The sequence below is a fragment of the Pseudochaenichthys georgianus genome, chromosome 6 (genome assembly GCF_902827115.2).
Source record: "Pseudochaenichthys georgianus chromosome 6, fPseGeo1.2, whole genome shotgun sequence".
NCBI lineage: Eukaryota > Metazoa > Chordata > Actinopteri > Perciformes > Channichthyidae > Pseudochaenichthys > Pseudochaenichthys georgianus.
The window spans coordinates 10918750-10940194 of record NC_047508.1 but is presented as its reverse complement, the minus strand read 5'-3'; the positions used below and the strand labels follow the sequence as shown (position 1 = coordinate 10940194).

At 41.5% G+C, this 21445-nt stretch overlaps 1 protein-coding gene across 1 annotated transcript; it reads right to left on the bottom strand.

Moving 5' to 3' along the window:
* Positions 1-3679: 3679 nt before the first annotated feature.
* Positions 3680-19912, bottom strand: calb2a (calbindin 2a). Its single transcript, XM_034085695.1, has 11 exons — positions 19721-19912; positions 15499-15575; positions 15330-15419; positions 14586-14666; positions 12387-12443; positions 9875-9952; positions 8277-8332; positions 8125-8164; positions 7862-7915; positions 5195-5266; positions 3680-4434 (listed from the first exon to the last, which is right to left on the bottom strand). The coding sequence occupies exons 1-11, from the start codon at positions 19812-19814 to the stop codon at positions 4318-4320; spliced, it is 816 nt and encodes a 271-aa protein (XP_033941586.1). The 5' UTR covers positions 19815-19912; the 3' UTR covers positions 3680-4317.
* Positions 19913-21445: the final 1533 nt, after the last annotated feature.

The following is a 21445-nucleotide window of genomic DNA, read 5'->3' as shown; positions in this document are numbered from 1 at the left end:
CGGTGCCTCCACTCTCTGTCACGCTGGGGGGACAGGGCCTATCTTCTGATGGGTGCGCCCACGGGTGTCATCCCGCCGGGAGACTGTCACTGTGGACGCATGTCTCTCTGGGTGGGGTGCAGTGTGGCAGGGCAGAACTGCTCAGGGTAAGTGGTCCGCCCAGGATGGTGCGCACCATATCAATATGCTAGAGCTTTGGGCTGTGCTGCTTGCACTCAAGCACTTTTTACCCCATCTGGCGGGCAGGCATGTGCTTGTTCGTTCGGACAGCATGTCCGCCGTTGCCCACCAAGGGGGCACCAGGTCCGTTCAGCTGCTCCGGCTTTCACAGAACCTCTTGTCTTGGGCATCTCCCCACCTGACCAGTCTGTGGGTAGCCTTTTTACCAGGAGACCGAAATCAGGTTGCGGATTTCCTCTCTCGGCACAAACCTCCACCGTGGGAGTGGAGACTTTATCCAGACGTGGTGGAGTCAGGTGGACCTCTTCGCCTCGGACGAATCGAGGCACTGCCCTCTCTGGTTCTCCTGGATGGAGGTGACCAGCCCGATGGGGCAGACAGTCTCCTGTATGCCTTCCCACCACTGCCTCTGATATTGTAGACGCTTCACAGGGTTCTTACTCGGGGGCATAGGCTCCTTCTGGTCGCCCCCCGCTGGCTGGGGAGAGTTTGGTTCCCACTGCTGTGCAGTCTCTGCTGCAGCCCACCATGGCGTCTCCCCGACAGGAAATACCTTCTGTCACAGCTCGGGGGTCAGATCTGGCATCCCGACCCTCATCGCCTTCAGCTCTGGGCCTGGCCTCTGAGGGGCCAAACCCACTGTTGAGTGATTTCACGGCATCTGTCAGGGAAACTATCCTGAATTCCAGAGCACCATCCACTCGAGCACAGTACGAGTGCAAATGGAAACTCTTCTCTTACTGGTGTTCGGGTAAGGCAGAGAATCCGGAGCATTGCTTTGTGGCCACCATTTTAGAGTTTCTGCAGTCCCTTCTGGATAGTGGTCGTTCTCACTCTACTTTGAAGGTCTATATGGCTGCTATGTCTGCCCAACATGTGGGAGTCGACGGCACCACAGTGGGGTGCCACAGGTTGTTGTCCCTCTTCCTGAGAGGGGCTTTACGGTAGTCTCCCCCTAGCACCCGAGGGCTCCGGCGTGGGACCTGCCCCTAATGCTGGATGCCCTGTCATCTCCTCCCTTCGAGCCCCTGGCCCAGGTAGGGCTTAAGTGGCTGTCCTTGAAGGCAGCATTTCTGCTTGCCATAACCTCAGGGAAACGAGTTGGAGAGCTACATGCCCTCTCCGTGAGCGATCCATGTCTGAGGTGGAACTCCGATGGCTCGGGTGTTGCCCTCTGGCTGAACGTGGCGTTCCTGCCCAAGGTGCTTCCACTAGCCCACTCCAATCGGCCTATCCAGCTGGCGCGCTTTAACGTCCCACAGGAGAGCGACACGCCTGAGTTGCTGTGCCCTGTGCGTGCCCTAGAGGCGTATATTGGTGCTACGGCCCGATGACGACGGTCAGAGCAGCTCTTCATTTGCCTTGGCGGCACGAGAAAGGGCTGTGCGCTCTCCAAGCAGCGGCTGTCCCACTGGGTTGTGGATACCATCTCACATGCCTGTGGGGCCAGTGGCTGCCTCCCACCATCAGGGGTGAGATGTCACTCTACAAGGAGCATCTCAACGTCTTGGGCTGCCCTGAGAGGGGTGCCCCTGGAGACCATCTGCGCTGCGGCGTTGTGGGCATCGTCTGGCACATTCTCCAGGTTCTACCGGGTCAATGTCGCCACTCCCCATCCTTTCGGCGTGATCCTGTTGTCGAGCTCCGCTGCTTCCAGCTAGGTAAGCAAGTGTTCGGATTCTTCATGACATGGTTGGTATAAGTCATCCAGTGCTAAAGCACCGCCTCTGGCGGTCAGTAGGGACGAAATAGACGAGAGTAGGGCTGTAACTACGGTTCTGAGTCCCGGATGACCGCCAGAGTTTCCTGTCACTCAGAATTATTGTGTGCTCGAGAGAAGATTCTGGGAACCGATCCGCTAATGACGCCGGCCAATGTAGCCGTCGTCACGTGGGTCACAGGTGACTTTGTTGTTATTAGATACTTGAACTGCACATGCGTGTGATGGACATATCCAGTGCTAAAGCACTGCCTCTGGCGGTCATCCAGCCGTAACTATCGTTTTTAATAATTGCTCAATGGCTGTACTAGAATCCGGAGTTTTGCTGATAAAGCGTTACTAGCTTGTATGATTAGCTAAGCTTAAAGTGGCTAATGTTAGCAAACTAAAAATACATATCTCTTTGTAGCCCCTTACTGCTCTTTTAGGCAGTTAGCTAACTTTTTCACTCTTCGCTTGTGGAACACTTGGGCATCACAAAATGTAACAGTCTTACTTTAAACAATAGTAGAACTTAGGATCTCTTATCAGCTAAAGTCTTATTGCAACTTTGTTCACAATTTTCTTGAGCAGCTGCATGTCATATAAAGATTTAAACGCTTCTGATTAATTGATGTGGGTTTGCACAAGCCCCACATTGAGATGGGAGCCTTTGTGCTTGCTGTATTATTTAGATGGCTTTAAAAGCATGTCAACTCAATTACAGGGTTTTTTATGAGAAAGATCATGTCCTGTCCCACTATGTCAGTAGCAACATCTCAGCAGAGGAGCAGGGAATACCTCCCACCCTGCATTCAGCTGGAAAAGATGGAGGCTTACTGCGCACCACTGGAATGTCAGCCCAAAAATATGTTTGCCACTTTGAATCATTGTTTAGTTCTGTAGTTAGATTTTATTACACGTTTTACAAGCTACTTTCATGTTTCTTTTGACATTTAAATCTTTAGAGACATTTCGTTTTGGGGGATGTCTGATCAGACATTCTTCCTTTTAGATTTAGATATTTACTTCAGATATTCATGAGTTTAAAAAAAAGAGGTCAAATTTGCATTCGACCTTGAGAACGACATCATGCTGCATATAAAGCTCTCTGAGTGAGAGCTACAGCGAAACTGCCAGTATTTCTATCATCCTTGTGATTCCAATGCTTGCTAGGCATTATGTTTCCAGAGAAAGCATTAGAAGTTTTCTCAACAGAAACAAAGCAAGTTGCAGTTTTCGTGGTTTTCCAGACTTACTTTACGATAGCTTTACATTTTACAACATTTCGCTCTTGTTGTAAATGCATCAATTGTTAATCCTTTTTATGCTTACGCTAGTGTATTAAAGGCGATGGAGCAGTTTAAAGCTGGGAGGCCTTGATAAAGAAGGCAAGTTTGTATGCAGAAGGTCAGCACAACAGAAAGTCATCAGGAAATATAACTCTGAGTGACACGGTATTTTATGGGCCTGAAACATTCAAACTTAGTCTCCTGAAATGTCCTTCCCATTCAACAAAGCTGTATTGTCATTTACGGGAAGTATATTGGTATTTGACATATTACAAATATGGTTCAGTTCGTGTAAAGCCAAAAGTCAGGACTTTAGTATTTTTAGTCAAACCATCATGTTTTACTAAATGTAACCATGTATGTTTTGTGTTCTTTTGTTTTATTTCAATTTACAATGTTAACCACATGTTTAAAACGAAGTGAAGTCCAGAAGATAATCATATCCATTAAGGTATAACCAACACTGGTAGTTTCTCTCAAAATCATAATCATACAATATCACAACTGATTTTATCTTAAGACATTTTATTAATCTTTTCAATTGACAGTATCAGCCAAAAACAAACATTGAAAATGAAAATCATATCATGTCAATGGAACAAGAGGGCTTCAGGACAAACAAAGGAGGATGAATCCATACCAGTTCCATCATAGACTATAAATAACATGAATTCAAACAGAGCCTCTCTGCTGTTTTGTTTGACTATATATTGTATCTAATGCAAAGTTTAAAGAGCGAGGGAATGGAGCCGGGGTCAAGGTTCAGGTCAAAAATGGGTTTGGGCTTTTGGTCAGGAGATGCAAGTCAGGCACAGCATAGATTGCAGGGATGTTCATGACGTCAGAAATGGAAAGGGACATGGGGGAGAGTTGAGAGGTGAAAAGCTTTTGTAGAAGTTTCAGACAGCTCATGGTCAGGGAGGTCAGGTGGCAGAAGAATGAGGGTTTAAAGAACTGTAGCGTGCTGACAGTGCACTTATTCCTTCTGATTTTGTAACTTTAGGGGGCTTGAGGAGATGAAAGGGGCGGGGGTGTCTGGCATATGAACCTGGTATATGTCGCCAGGCAGCTGGATGTGGGAGTGGTCTCGAGGGAGTGGCGCGGGGCAGGCAGAGAAAATTATACACAACAAGACAGGATGAAGAATCACACAGTGGGCTCCTTGCAGAGGACAATTTCCAGCTCGCCACGGTAGAGCTTCCCTCCGTCAGACAGGCTCATGATGCTCTGCTTGTAGCCCGCCAGGCTCTTAGCATCCACATCCTAAATGACAGAAAGGCGGTTAACAAATAGACAATAAAACAGGCAGTATAGTGATATTGGAGCTAAATTATATTTAAGGTAAACCTAAGCTTTCGGGTATTGGACAAAAGCAGGACATATGTGCTGATAATGGTCATATTTACCAATCTGAATTCTTTTTTTTCTTTTTTTAAATCAATTGTTGATTGGACTATAACAACAACAACAGAATGCATCTTGTTTGATCTGATTTCCTGCATGTCTAACCAACCCCCGTCATCTATTAAATAAAGGAGAAATTACAAAAAAAATCACTCGATTTCACTCCATGCTAACAAGATTCCTCTTGTCCCGTTTACATTTCCGTTAAAGTCCATGCATTCATCATACCATTGTGCCTTTGGTTTCACCAATATACATTTCCTGAATGCAGTCAATACAATTTGGTGGCATCAATAAAGCTGTTGATTGAAGCTTTTGCACCACTAAGAGAGCAGTTATTTCGTCATAAGCAGCTTGGTCATGTTTACTACTTCTATTATTGTCACTCTACCATAATCTCATATAATGGAGTTTTAATGAGATGTTTTTTGTTTCTGTTTTGTTTTCCTCTCTTCTGATACATGTCACACTACACCGAATGCACTGGGAGGTCAACAGCTGGGAACACCATGATGATCTTTGAGGAATGGTTTCAGGAAGATTGCAGTAGTAGAAGATGCACACAGTATGTGCTCGGACAAAGAATACATGTGAACATTGATCAAAGCCCCCATCTCACCTTCTTGTTTTTCTGGTAGAGGTCTCGTAGCAGGGCATCCAACTCCTGCTCATCAATGTAGCCATTGCCATCCTGAAAGAATGTATAAGAAACATGCAGAACATATTATTTTCATCTCCAAGCATTACGTTTGTGTAATCTAATATTAGATTTGATGTAAAGCGTCTTTGAGCACCAGGATAAACGCTATACAAATTAAATGTATTGTTATTATTATCATTAATATGGGCATCAAAGTACCATTAGCATTATAACATACATCTATGTACAAGGACCAGATGAACTATGTTTAGTGTTTGTAAAAATGCTTAAAGGCTTAAGAGGAGGCTTTTAAAATAGAAAAGAATGTGTATCCACCAAATACATCCACAGATACATTAAAAACATTTCAGTTAATTGGCAGAACTCAAAATTGTGATGTAAGGATTTAGCAATCTGGTCAAGCATTAGCTTTGGTATGTAAGTAAAGTAAAAAAGTAGTTGTTTTCAACCAGATGTTTCTAGTTTTCATCAAAACATTCTGCATTCCTTCCTAAACAGCGTGCACCAGCTCTGCTGCTCGACGTCATTCAATATGTTATGGCAACCATCATCAATGCACCAGCCAAATGGCCATTCATGAATTATGATTTAAAAGGACTTCCCATTCTCAACTCTGTAAAGGGGGTTAGCTGTAAAGTCAATATGCTAATTCATGAGTTATGTCACACAGTAGTGTTTAGTTTATGGCCAAAACATAAGTCCAAACTGTTGGAAATGTTTCCTTGGCAAGAAAAGAAAAACCATGTTCTGTTCATCGAGGCTGCATCTCAAGATGACTAAGCTCTTTGATGTTTACAGCTAAACTGACTTTGGGAATAAAGTGTGAATTGTATTTATTTCAACACCGGCAACTCTGCAGAGTTGTGTGAAAGCGGAGCGACATCAGGCATCATCTGGTCTTTCTGAGTTGCGTGCCCTCTTTTTTATTTCAGAGACATTTTCAAGACTTGTTAGTGTTCAGCTGACCGGCTACACATTGCCCATTCTCTCAGCACTAGTGACATCCTCTCTGTGTTTCAGCTGCAGGGTCTGAGATCATAACAAAATGATGAAACTAATTACATCCATAAATGGTAGTGCTTTATTCGCAGAGATGGGCAACAGTGGCTCATCCATAATTGAATATTCCACTCTGTTCTCTGCAAGTGAGCTAGAGAGAGTGCTTGCCATCAGTCCACCCGAGACACTGACAGGGACATGCACGCAACCAACCATCCACTGCTATAAAGGACTGCCCTGTTAACTGAAGTCAATACAGTGACAGGAATTAACAATTACATATAGTAATGTTGAGCTTACATGTTCAGAATTGACCTTGGGAATACCAGTTTTTTTTTTTTAAAGGGTATTTTTAGCGCACTGACTTAATGGACATTTGCATGGCCTTCATTGGCAGATGGAAAAAGGGTGTGGCTGAGAAACTTTACAAAAACTGATGAAGCCTGGTTTCTTTCAACTCAAAAAACGAGCATTCGTAGAATCCATGGTGGGTTTTTTCTAGTACATTTGGTCCAGTTAAAATTGTTGTATTCTGCATTTTTGCTACACACAATGAATGTTTAAGACAGCATTAGAGAGATTAATTTTTTAACATTTTCAAGTGTTGTTTTATCAATCACTATGACAGTATACAGAAGCATTAGTGTAAGAACTGACCTAGCAAACGAGCTAGCTAAAGCACTGATGCTGCGCCACATCGAGCTAAGTGGTTTAAAATTAAGTCATCCTTTTAACAGCTACCAAACTATATTGTTTGTCCCTCAGTGTGTCAAAAACTCACAACATATCGTACACAATAAAAATGTTTTAGTAGATTTGCAACCCTCCCCTGTAACTCTGCTCTAGCTGTCTGTTGTAAAAGATCGCTCCCTGTAGTCCCTTCCCACCGATCTGATGCTAATGTGGAAAAAGTGGCCATTAACTGAACCACCGCTCAACCACCCAGAGCTGTTTACAAAGGGACAGGTGTGCCAAACTCATTTCCCTAGTTGGGAAGCACCAGAGGCAGGAAACACTGAATTTGCATATTTATGATTTTGCACAAAAGGGAAACTCAGCACGAGTCATCCAGACAAACTGACTCACAAGTCTAGACTACTTTTATAGCCCTGCAATTCAATTTGTTGGTATTTTACAATGTAAAAAAACTGTGCATTCCCCTAATCCTCACAATTCTAGCATGTTAGCCTTCAGATACAGTATAGGCCTACTTTTGCACCTCTCCCACTGGCCGCAGCAAAATGATATATGTAGCCTATTAACTTAAATGTAGTATTGTATGATATTGTAATTTTACAGTGTTAATATACAGTATAGACCCCGAGTCATTTACCATGTTAGTATATTAGTTTTCAGGCACAACAGCATACTTATCCAGACAAAACCCTACATGTCCCATCTCTTTTTAAGCTAAATTACATTTGTACCCTTTTTATTAACATACCCTATTATATTGTTTTATTACAGTGGAAATATATAGCAAATGTCCTGTTAGCTTACTTGGTTAGGTTTACAAAAAAAGTCTACGTTGACCATGACAACCGGTATGTCAACATAGTTTTGTTAAATTTACAGTAAAAAAATATTTTCCATATTAATTTCCCCCTTAAATGAAATGTCACGTACCTTGTCATAGAATGTGAAGATGGCATTGAACTGCTCAGTGTTCAACTTGACACCCTGTTAAAACAAGGTATGTTTTTGATTAACAATATACACATTGCTAAATAGTAGTAGTAAGAGTAACACAACACTTTCATCAATCTTCAATCTTTTATATTAAAACAATTACTTCACCATAGTAAGTATATCAGTTACAGAAATTGTGTGAAATGTAGCCATTTAGTTTTTGCTCGATCATTTCTTTGTGCACTGTGTTTATTTCCTACCTGGAAGCTGAGCAAGAAATTCTCCTGAACAGGGAGGAGCCTGTATGAGAGAAGGACTTCATTAGCGGACACCATAGTTAGTTAAATTATTCAAATCGATGATGAATGAACATCAGATTTTATATAGTGAACAGAGTCAAATTGCACATTACCTTGCCATCTCTGACAGGCCCAACTTGCCATCTCCATTCAGATCAAACATCCTGAGCTACAAAGTGTAAACAGAACAGAGATAGGAAGGGACAGAGGAGAGATACTGAAATAACGTTTTTTTTATAGCTATGTGCTGTAAAGATAAAGGCAAATGTGGTCCCATAAATGTAATTCACTGAGAAACAGAATGGACAGCCATTAAGTTTCTACCTTTATTATACATTTGCAACTTTTAACTTCTGCATAGTGCTAGATGTTTAACAGAATGCAGGTAAAGGGGCCGCGTATAAAACAGGCTTCACTCATTTCACCAATGCAGTTGATGGTGATTTTCTTTTAAATAATTGTAAGAAAGAAAATAATACAAGGGTTTCCAAATTACAATTTCTTCAACATAACATTATAGAAAAGCTAGATGTTGGCTTCTAATCCTGCAGACATTGTGATATATTTGCTATTCTTACATTCATCTGAAACAAAAAAAAAAGTTCCCAAACAATTGAACTGTTGGAAAATACTAGGAAACTGATTTTCTTGGTAGCAGTTTCAAACATTGGTTACATTGTAAATTATAACAAAACAAACCAAACTACTTGGTTATGTTATGGAAAGAAACTAAGCGCAACTAAGCTTAAAATAGGTCAAAGAAAACATTTGTTTTAACATGGGACACTGACAGCATTCTTCCTGATAAAGGTACCAAATGTAATCTGGGAGAAAATACATTATAAAGTAATTTAAAATGCAAATCTCTTTTGTCTTGCTGTATCACTCATAATGATGGTGTTTACCATCTGTGGTATGTAAATGTGCATTAAAGGAATGAAGAAACAATAATGAACAAGTTTATCTAAAAGTGTCTTGCAGTAAAGCTTCAGAAAATTAGGTCAGGTCGGCTCTGGGGCTTCAAGAAGAAGCAGATGTTAGCACATCTGCGCTGTAAACACACAACCTGCAGGACATGATGGGTCACGACCACTCGGCTGCACAGTGCTGCTGCCACCAACATATAGGCCTCTGAGGTCCCCCAGGCCAGTTGGACATTAAACATATACAGTTAAAAAACGTAAAAGCAGATAACCTGAAGTCAGTCACTTATTTGTGATTTATCTATATATAAAATATATATATGTAATTTTCAGTATTTTTTTGTTACTGACAGCATTATTCCGAGCTCAGAGTGGAAGTGTTTTACTACAGTGTGGTGCGCTGTCTTCTTGTGGCAGGGAACACAATCTTTGAGTCATGACACAAATCTAATTAAAACATTAAACTGACCATCTGTCTTTTAGAAATGTGTGTATTTTTGGTCAAAATCAATTAAGTGTAACCTCTGTGTTCCTGATTCTGAGCATTAAGTTAACAACACTAACAGAATTCTGGAAACTGTCTAATTATATTGTGCATCTGGCACTCCCATATGTGTGTGTGTGTGTGTGTGTGTGTGTGTGTGTGTGTGTGTGTGTGTGTGTGTGTGTGTGTGTGCGTGCGTGCGTGCGTGCGTGCGTGTGTGTGTGTGTGTGTGTGTGTGTGTGTGTGTGTGTGTGTGTGTGTGTGTGTGTGTGTGTGTGCGTGCGTGCGTGAGTGTGAATCTTACTATGGTCTGTGTGTACTCCTGGAGCTTCTGGTCATCATAGTGTCTGTTAGCCTTCTCCAGCAGGTCTGACAGAAAGCCCTGAGGACATAGACACAAAAAGATACAAAATAAATTATGTGAAAGAACATGCAGAAATATCACACATAGCGTCGTCGGTTTTTACCACTGAAAAAATAACAAAGCAAGAGCTGCCTTTAATCTAAATCATCAACGTTTATTTAGTAGATGAATTTAAATGTTTTCAAATTCAATTGAAGTGTTCAAATTAGGGCTGTCAAACGCAAAAAAGCATATTCGAGCATATGCCTTGAGTTGCACATAGCTCCGACGATCCAGCACACACACACACACACACACACACACACACACACACACACACACACACACACACACACACACACACGCGCGCGCGCACACACACACACACACCATTTGTATTGTATTATTGTATGAGAGAGGTTCCAGGTTGAATTGAGGTGAATTTTTGTAATGTTCAGAGGTTGTTGTGTTTAATATTCATGAGAATATTTGTCATTGTTCAAATGATAATAAACATTAGCATAAAGCATATTTGTCCACTCATATGTTGATAAGAGTATTACAAACTTGAAAAATATTCCTCTAAGGTACAGATAAAAAATGTGCGATTAATTTGCGATTAATCGCGATTAAATATTTTAATCGACTGACAGCCCTAGTTCAAATACAAAAATATATCGTAGAGGAAAAATTAAAAGGATGAAAACAGAAAACAATGATGATATCAATGGTCTTTGTATGTTAAAACCTAATCAGCTATGCCACTTAAGCTATTTTGTGAAGTAAATGTAGTGCAGTAATTAAGTATTCTTAGCATTCTTAAAGGCTAGTTAAACTTGAGTCGATATATTCCAAATATTTTTACACATCCGCTCACAATCAGGACGTCTGCTGCCTGGGATCTCATCTGCATTTTTCCAAAGCTTTCAAACGGCCACACCTGAGCAACTCATCTGCACCTGGTCAGCTGGAAGAAATGTGATCCCATAGCAACAAAAGCAGCCTAATCTGTTCATGAAGTGTAATCACTGACCCCATAATGTTTGACTCCCCAGTTTGGAGCACTTTCCTTTATATAACAAGCCTTTTCCCTAGAGGCGTATAACATTTGTGCAATCTAAAAATGTTTTTGCATCTGAATCCTCACCTGAAAAAACCCTCATGGTCATTGGAGGATTTCCTGTGGAGCAGCCACTTAACTCTCCTCTGTCAAAGCTGCTGCCTGGCTTTACTGACCCAAGTGCTCAAGGGGAAATCACACTAAAACTCAGCAATGAAAATGTTGAGATGTTGATGATCTGTGGAAGTATTTAGCTAACATATAATTTGTTGGCCTTAACAATGCAAATAACTAACCTTTCCCTAACCCATCTAAAGCCATATGTTTCTTATCTTAACTTAGCATTTTCTTCTGATCACTTTTATACATGGTTAAAAGGCCTTAAAATATAATTTCTTCAAAATATACACTTATTAGCATTCTTGTTAGGCATTATCTGAGTATATTGATACCAATTTCAGGTCTGTACGCTAAATGTAAAGCTAGTGCAGACAAACAATTAGCCCTAGCATTAGCTTCTTTAGCACAAAGACTGAAAACAGGGGGACCAGCAGGCCTGGCTCTGTCAAGAGATAACAATTTCCAGCTCCAAATTGTACTTATTAACACAAAAAAGTGTTACAATGACAAGTTATACTTTTACAGGAAGTTTTGTACTGGATAATATTTCAGCACAGGGTTATCCTGAAGTCGTATTGGTAGGCATCTAGCGCATATCCCCTGCTTCCATTCTTTATGCTAAGCTAAGCTAATTATCTTCTAGCTCTGGCTTTATATTTAGCATACGGACATCAGAGCGGTTGTTTAAGTTTTGGCAAGAAAAAGTACTCCCTAACTACTATTTCACATAACTATTCCTTTCAGCATGCAGACTAGAGCATTAGTATGATAATAGAGAAGTTACTGATCATGACACCGTAACACATTGAGGATTATTTTTTCTCATTGTCTCCTTACTTTTTATTGAAGCATGACAATATATCATCGAGGAGGTGAAAGACGTGTATACTTAAGATATGTTGTCTTTCCACAAAAAATGAACTACAGTCATGGGAAGTACATCCAGGTAACGACTATTACAGATGTATACGTATATATATAACTATTTACTATCTGATTTAGGCAAGGGTAGGGTATAGGTTTTTTAGTTTTTAAGGTTGGGGTTATTGTCCTTGTAGTGAGCATTTGAATGTGATTTTATATTCATGGGGAAAAAAGAAAGAAAAAAAGACATAACAAAAAAGAATAAGTATGATCAATTAAGCAGATAAAATAATAGGGTGTTTTATAATTAAATAGTATGTGCAATATTAGTTGAATGGTTATTTAAATGAAAATATAGTTTCCTAATCATCACTATTATGTAAAAAACCCAAAACTGCATGTCATAGTAAATGACATATAACAACATACCTTCAATTCATTTGCTTCAATGTAGCCACTGCGGTCTGTATCATATCGCCGCCATGCCTACAAGAAATCAACAAAGAAATGTTAGATTGAAAGCCGTTTTCATCACAATGCCACTCTTCTCCAGAGTGATTTACATGTCCAGCACTCCACCCCCCCCCCCCCCCCCTCACCACACCACTAGATAAATCCTCTCTGATTGAACCTCAGCTTTCTCTTTAACTGCGCTAAGAGTTCTATTTGTCTCTGGTGCAGAGATCCTTCCAGTGGGGAAAACCACAAAAGCCTGGCCCATCAATGTAATCACACACTCTTCAATACAATCCCATTCTCCTGCATACAGAGTAGAGACAGAGTCCGAGAAATGAGGGAGAGAAAGCCATTTTAATGAATGTTTTAATCTAGCAGCTGTCCCTGTCCGAAGAAGGGCTCCTTATCAAAGATGGATGGGCTTCCCCCTTTCTTCCTCCTCCCTTCTGCTCCTCCTCTGGGCTCCGCAAAGAGGAGCTACAGTGGTGTTATCCATTATATATGACTCTAGAAATAGAAGGTTCTGCTTCCTCATTCTAACCCTTTAACAACCTCTCTGCCCACATCCTCCTTGCTGCACCCTTCCACAAAGACTGATTAATCCTCCTCTCTTGTTTTATGCTCTCAGACTTTGGCTCTCAACTTCCCATCGACATTTCATTTACACCCTCTCTGTTCCTGCTTTCTCCCGCTTGCCCTTTGTATCCCTCTCCCTCCACACCTTCTCATTCGCTCATCCAGCTTCTCTCGTTTCATTATTCCTTTACGATATGACAAAGCGGACCAGGAGAGCCTTTTTCCAAGCATGTAATTGCTTTCTAATTGGCTCCTTTCTTTCATTGCAGCAGATCTAACATGAAATCTGGCATTTTTTTATCTTCCAAAGGTATTTTGTGGAATAAATTATTTCCTTTTTCAAGTACCTTTCAACACACATCTTGCTCTGCTGAAGGCTTTCTGTTACTTCTACAATCATTCATTATTCATCATTTACAGCAGCAGTGGCACTAAACCTTTTTATAACGTACATTACACTTTTTAAATATAACTGCTCTTATAGGCCCACATTATTATACAATATACTTTATGTGTTTTCATATCTCTCGTTATCTTACGAGCTCAAAAGATTTAGGTGCCCTGCTCACTGTGACAGTGTTGTAGGTTACACATCAGACATTGACAGACCTAGAAGTTATACTTTCAGAACCAATCAGCTATATGCTTGATGACAGTTATTGTAGCAGCGAGCAATATTTTGGTAGTTCTGAATTAGCCAGCAGATATATGGGCCATTATCCTACTCCAGTTTGTTTCACTCATTAGCATACCTTCATCGTTCATGGGGAATGAATCCCTGAAATTAGCTGGTAGGCAGGAATAAGAACGTGCAGGCTGTCTCCTTGGTTGACTGACTCTGGGCGATAATGTATGGTTGGTTTAAGCGCGTGTGTCCTGACTAATGGCAATCCTTACGGCCCGTCTACACTACAGGCATCGAAAAATGCTTTCAACGCTTCGCCCATTCACTTGAATGGGGTGACGTAGTTGATTTTGAATCTTCGCCGAACTGCATTGTGGGGAGCGGAGCGTGGCTTTGCAAGCATCGCGAGCATCAAAAGTTGAGCAATGTTCAACTTTTGAGACTCGATGCTTGGCATCAGCCAATCAAATCATGCGTATGCAAATCTGACAGTACAAGCGCTAGCCAATCAAACCGCGTGTATGCTGGGAGAGACTACGCAGGTCATTTCCTCATATTAAAAAAAATGGAGCGGTAGTGAATCACCCGCTGCTGTATGATCAGTCTCTGTTGTGTTCATCTACCGGGATACAAACCGGAGGAGCCAGGCATGGAGGGAGGTGGCAGAGACAGTGGATGAAACTGGTAGGTTTTCGCCTGTTTGGGGATTTTATATCCAGTTTACTTCGTTTTAACATTGCTATTGCTTTGTATGTCGGGGGCGGGCGGGAGATTCCTGATTGGTTGTTGGTCGCCTTGGGCGCGAGAAATCGCCAAGCCTCAGACACGCCCAGCTTCAAGATTGTTTGATGCCTGTAGTGTAGACGGGCCGTTAGTGTGCAAGAAGCAGACAGCAGGGTAGGGGACAGCAGCTTTGCAGAAAACAATATATCCTAGACCTAGACCATCCACAGACACTGAGAAACTCTTACCGCCATGAACTCAGCACTGGAGCTGACAAACTGTCTGAAGCAGAGCAGGAAGTTCTCTTCAGTTGGGAGAATCTGGGCCAGCTAGGGAGAGAATGACAGAAAAATGGGAGTGGTGAGAACACAAGATGGTGGTTGATTTGATGCGAGAGAAGTGATGGAGAGCTTTTTGTCAGTCTCAAAAGGGCAACACGGACATTAATAATAGAGAGCCATAACCTCAGAAGCTGGGCTATGCCAGGATTAGAATATTTTCTAAACAATATTTTTGACTCAGGGAAAGGCTTTGCACCTGACTTTTACTCCAACAGCTGAACCGAAAAAATTATTTACAGATTTTCCGTGCAGCGAGAGGATTATTGATATTTTCCAAGCTCTCCTTCTCGCATCTCTTTGTAATCACTCTCCTAAAATGGTCAAATCGAGGGAGAGCCATATCCTAAACTGACACTCCATTGAGACTATTATAAAGACTGTATTCATACAATTAATCAGAGTATTGACCAAGCTTCTGCCTCTCGCTTGTCCTGTATTCCTCAGGCTCTGGGATTTATCTAAGCTGTCTTGTTATCACCCTCCATAGAAGGCAGACAAATGAAATGTTTCTCTTTTATTCCAGTGTTTATGCTAAGCTAAACTAGCCAGCTATATAAAGGAGGCCTGTATCGAACTTTTTATCCACAAGAAGAAATCCTATTTGTCAATGTCAATCTATAAAAAAATACAACTCAAGCAGCACGGCCTTACCTCTGACATCTCAATTCGTCCATCTTTGTTCTTGTCGAACTTCTGCATGAACTCCTTCATCTTCTCTCTGAATATGGGGTTTGTAGGGTCCTGGAAAACAATTGTACTAAATACAAGAGAAACCTGATTGTCAGTTTGTGTATCTTTAATCTTTAGTCATTGAACTCACCACCCCTGAACCTCTCCGGGCCGTCTCCAACTCCCTGAAGAAGTTTTCCAGCTCCTTCCCCTCGATGTAGCCATTACCTAGAACACAGACAGAACATACGTTTGGGTCGTCACAGCAGACCACACATGGGCAGATGTGGTCACAGTGTCAAATGGATTCAAGCATGGCATGGTTTTGCCCCAGTAAGGATTCAAGCATGAGCCCTTTACCAGTAACTATCTTCTATTTGGCTCAATGGAATAGACTATTGACTGACACAAAGCAAACTGATCACTATAAATACTTTGTTTTCAAGGCTGTATGCAAGGAGAAGCTATATATAGAAAACTGTTTATCCAGGATTGTTAAGGTGATGATCCATAGACAGCTTCTTTTATTCCATGGAGATCAATCCTGCCTTCCGCGGGGAGTTTTGGCAAATGCCACAATTCGATATGGAAAGCAGTGTTGCCTACTGCCACTATTTATTCCTGATCATCTAGAAAGTGGGGATGCTACATCACGAACAACTGGAACGTAACTGAGAACATGTCATAACCTTGCTTTACCATGCTGTCAATCATTTTGGACAGACTTTCACTTTTATCAAGTGGTGCTTATCAGAGAATGATATATCACCTTTTTAGGGACCCTGTCATGATAAATGTAGCTTCGGGACAATACATTGTTATCATATTTCATCCTTCCTCCTGCTGTTCTGTCGCCCTGACAGTACCTATTCGAAGGGAAATGAGTACGCCCGCTTCACCCAGGTAGTCTATGAAGCCGTGCCAATATTCTATCAACAAGCATGCTGAATGGCTGGACAGATGGCTCCAAACGATGTGACTAGCTGCTTCAATAAAACCCTGGAAGGCAGAGCTGCCTCATTAAACATCAACAAAGATTATTATGCCATCCACTTCCTCTCCTCTCACTGTCTCTTTTCTGTCATCTCCTATCTAACTCCCTATCCCTATCCAGTAAACATCTTAGCGTCTTTGTTCTATCCGTGCACATGTGTGTGTGTGTGTGTGTGTGTGTGTGTGTGTGTGTGTGTGTGTGTGTGTGTGTGTGTGTGTGTGTGTGTGTGTGTGTGTGTGTGTGTGTGTGTGTGTGTGTGTGTGTGTGTGTGTGTGTGTGTGTGTGTGTGTGTGTGTGTGTGTGTGTGTGTGTGTGTGTGTGTGTGTGTGTGTGTGTGTGTGTGTGTGTGTGTGTGTGTGTGTGTGTGAGTGTGGGCACGCATGCATTCCTTAGTGATGTTATCAACACTCATGAATAGAAGCACTGCTGTTTCAATAAGTGGGACAATAAAATGCCTTGCTGCTATCGAGCCTCCCTCCTGTGGGTCTTGTTGACATGTAGCACTCTGGAAAGAAATAGCCTGCTTGATAATTAAGAGTAAGATGTGATTAACTACAGAGTGAATGGGATGAGGTGACAATAAAAATAGATGTGTGAATAGATTATGCCGGAGCACTGTCGTACCATCACTAAATATGGCATTAGATTCATACATCCCGTCATTAAGGGAACATCTGTTTGTACAGTGCTATTTCAGATGTAGGATAAGCTCTTTCTGTTGTATTCAGCGTCTGAGCCGCATCACTGTTTGCTCTATATAATGTTACAGTATATGTACCGCAGCCTGATTACAGTGTGTCCATATTGAGTCAACTGTCTTTAATCCATCAAGCGAACCCATACTGAATATCAATGAAGCTATGCAGATACATTTTACGACAACTCACTTCCAGATCATTCCATTTAAATGTCAAATAACCCGTTTTATATGTCGTAATGAGGGCGTGCTTCATATACTTTGGTCTCCCAGCACAGGCACTTAAAAGCTTGCACCAGCCAGCGAGATAAAAGGCTCACTAAACCACTTTTTGGCTAAAACACACACTCTCTCGTATACTGCGTCACTGTGCTCCCAGGAGCCGCCGGTAAAGCTGCTTCACTCCTCCGGTTCTGATTCTAAAATTCAACCCCAACACGAGACAACTTTCAAAGTGGGCAGCTGTGCCAACTAAGTGCATATGTAAAGTCTAAACAAAGTGCATTTGCCTTTTAAAGGAGAGTGCAGCCCTGTCTATTCAAATGTTTCGTGGTGAACTCACAGATGGGTCAATCCAGGAGGCGCCTGGAGTTCCGAATTTCCATATGCAGGTTAGCAAAAAGAATTGACAGCAAATGCTCTATAATTAGCAAAAGGAACTGCAGTTGTTTCCTTTTTGTTTGGCTTTGAAGCGATTTAATTGTGAAGGCCTGACAGAGACAGCAGAGAAAGATGAGAAGGACGCCGAGCGGAGGAGCTGCAATCCAGATGATATTTGATCCAGAGCCAACAGGGGAATATGTGGTTCATCCTCTCTGGGTGCATCGCCTCCTGTGTATCTCTATCTGCAACTCAAGAGATGTTTACTCAATCTGAGCAAACAAATTAGCTCTCCTTTCTTTCGGCAAGGCAAGGAGACACTCCCAGTAATGAGAGCAGAAATCAAACACTAGCCAAATCTGTAGATGCACACTAGTTGTATTTGATTGGCAAAGTGGCACATTGCAAAGCACGACATGTAAAGTAGCTCAGCAGTAGGACACCTGGGGGGTATAGGACTCATCTCATCTTGACGTTCTTAGGAGGCCCAAAGACTAAATACTATATCAGTTATGACAACTTTGTCTGCACGTTGGCTCAGCTGCTGAGCTTGATTTCTCTGTGGAATACACTTCAGCATGTGTGCAGGCTTCAAACACACATAGCGTTAACAATGAATTCCCAGGAGTGTGTGTGTAAAACAAATAGGACACAATCTCGTATTGTTTGCAGGTGTATTTCAAACATCTATACATAATAATCAGTATATATGTCGAAGTCGGACTCTCAACCCTTTAAAAGAAACCAAACTTGGTCTCCTTTTCATTTTGATCCCTGACAACTTTTGCTTTTTAATCAGCACTTTTACGTGTTCACAAAATGCCCATAATCCACAGAATAGAGACTTCCATGATTAGACGTGAGTCTTTCATGGGCACGGCAGCAGCCTGACAACACTTGTCTTATCTGTCACACTGCAAGCAGAGATATGTGCAGAGTGCGATGGAAAGACTGAGCTGACACATCTGTACGGGAAAAGCAGGATCGATGCAAAAAGGAAAGACAGTGATCAAGATTAACACTGTGGAGGGAACAGGGAGTGTGAGTGAGGGGAGGAGGGGGGAGTCGCTGAATAAATTATTACACGGGACAATTTCATGTTGACAGATATCACACCACATAAATCCATTTTACTTCCACCGCATCACTACCTGACTGCACTTATTGATGAAACTTAAATAAGCAAGTGAATGTGAAATGGATATCAATGAAAGAAGCCAATTATAGATAACATCCGAACTGTCAATAATTATAGAAGAAGAGACCATAAATAAATGATGAGTTAATTGCAAAATAACACATCAATTGGGAGTTTAAATCAAGTTCCATTATCGTTGGAAAATGACAATGTCAAGGTGTACTTCATGCACCATGAGAGGACTTTCTGAATGGTCACACAAATTGATTGAGAGAAAGAAAGAAAGAAAGAGAGAGGCTGCTTCTACTTTAACTTTCCATTTGGCGCACATATTATATAGCCTACTGTAAAACATATAGTATTTAATAAAATGTTGTATCAACCTTTTAAAGATGCTTTTAATTTAAAATGATGCATTAACGTTTCAATACAAAAATGAAATAAACGAATACCACGTGGGTTCGGGAGTGGTCCGCATCACTAATTCATTTGAAAACTTTTTAAAGGCTTGGATTTATTAATGAGAAAAGTGTCGTTGTTGGCTACTTTAGTCCTCTATTGCGTAAGGGACTAATTATATTATCACTATTTTAAGAAACTATAACATTCATAAAATAGGGATAATTGAGCTTTTATTACCGTATTACTATTGTCTCATCCAAAATGTCCTCGAAAGCTATTTCTTATCTTTCGGATCTCTTAAATTGTCGCTTTAATACGCCACAACCCCAACCAATTAATAATGAATGTTTTTTCTAAGCTTGATAACGGTTTTACATTATTGTTGGAGGATGCATTTAATCTTTTCCCCATGCATCACCCTTTATTTTCATGTTGTATTAACCTTCATTCAGTCTGCAGCATTTTACAGCATTAATATATCATTCTTAGACCTTTTTGTTAGTTCTGGATAACTTTTGGAAAATGGGAAAAAAGTGTCCTACCGTCAGCGTCGAAATGTTTCCAAATGTCGATGAACTGGGACGCGGTGACCTCGGCGAGGTGCAGGTGAGGAGGCTGCTGTGCTTTGTTTGCCATGATGCTTTCGACGGATGCTGCTGCAGGTCAGACGCCAGAGAAAATCCGCAACTAACTTTTCTGTGTCTCTTGCTCAAACGCACCCCACACTGTGGCCCCAGTGCGCCGCCCGCCGCTTTTTAACCCCGGCGCAGGAGCTGCAACACCGCCGGTCCACCGCTAGGGGCGCAGCATCCATCTGAGTCAGCTTCTATTTCTCTCTCTCTTCCAAGCTTGATGTGGATGTGATAGGACGTTTGGGGCACTGCAGTGGACAGACTCGAGTGTTTTTGTGTGTGTGTGTGTGTGTGTGTGTGTGTGTGTGTGTGTGTGTGTGTGTGTGTGTGTGTGTGTGTGTGTGTGTGTGTGTGTGTGTGTGTGTGTGTGTGTGTGTGTGTGTGTGTGTGTGTGTGTGTGTGTGTGTGTGTGTGTGTGTGTGTGTGTGTGTGTGTGTGTGTGTGTGTGTGTGTGTGTGTGTGTGTGTGTGTGTGTGTGTGTGTGTGTGTGTGTGTGTGTGTGTGAAAAAAGGGAGGGGAGAGAAATTGCAGATTGTTTAAGTCGTGCATCATGCAAATAGATCCCACGTGTGTGTTTCAGTGGAAGTGCATGTGAATTCCATTATTTCTGCATGCTTGTACAATTCTCGCCTGTGTTTCTGTGTGTGTGTTCCTCCCCATCTGTGTGTGTATCTAAGCGTGCAGCTCCCCGAGCCTGTCTGCCAGTGTGTGAGGCTTCACAGACTTAATTAGAACTCACACACTAATCACATTTCCCACACTGCCTACAGCCAACGGTGATTAGCCCACATAATAAATGTAAATTCTGAAAAAGAACTTGTTTTCATTAATGGCCAGTGCTGCAGAGGGGTTAGGCAAAGCCACAGATTCTATTAGGAGAATGATGATGAAAAAAATACTCATACATGTCTTCATCTCATTTATTTCAAAAGACGATAATATTCAGGATGAAGCCATAAGACTGTAATGAGCAGGAGGGCAAGTATCCCTAGAAGCATAATCTTGCTGTTGATGGAATCTGTTTAAAGGCATATTTTAAAACAAAAAGAAAATGAATTATATTTTTCAATTTACTCACAGGTCAAGACAAGGACAAATGGATGTGTCATTATTAATTAATGTTAGTTAGTATGTAACAAGTACACTTAACCCCACATAGACAATTATCAATAGTTGGTTTTGTTCAAAATCATTCTACCTAACATGATAACAGTTCAAGTACATTTCAATCATAATTTGTTTTGCCACTAGTGGCAGCGCAATATTTTGGATAGATGCCTGAAAGCTCTTTGGTTAACAAATATTTAAGGATAGATTTTTACATATTGTTCAACAACATTGTTTGTAGCCTTTATTTAACCAGGTGAAAGCCCCTTGAGATCAAAAGATCTCTTCTTCAAGGGTGACCTGCAGGACATTAGTTACACATGTAACATAAAAACAACAGAACAACAATAAGGATGACATACAACATAATGTACAGGGTACAGTTTACAAACTTTATTCACAGTGACAGGTACCATGAGTATCACACAGCATGTCACCCAGCCGAGTTTTAAAGTGATGCAGGGGAACCAAAGTGCTCAGTTTTAAACAGGTTTGCAGACTGTTCCAAGTTAGTGGAGCTGCACAACT

Coding starts and splice junctions, on each gene's coding strand:
- calb2a (XM_034085695.1), bottom strand. CDS start 19,814: ATGGCAAACAAAGCACAGCAGCCTCCTCACCTGCACCTCGCCGAGGTC. Junction 8,165..8,276: donor GGCCTGTCAGAGATGGCAAG/GTAATGTGCAAT, acceptor TCTCTCATACAG/GCTCCTCCCTGTTCAGGAGA. Junction 7,916..8,124: donor ATTTCTTGCTCAGCTTCCAG/GTAGGAAATAAA, acceptor TTGTTTTAACAG/GGTGTCAAGTTGAACACTGA.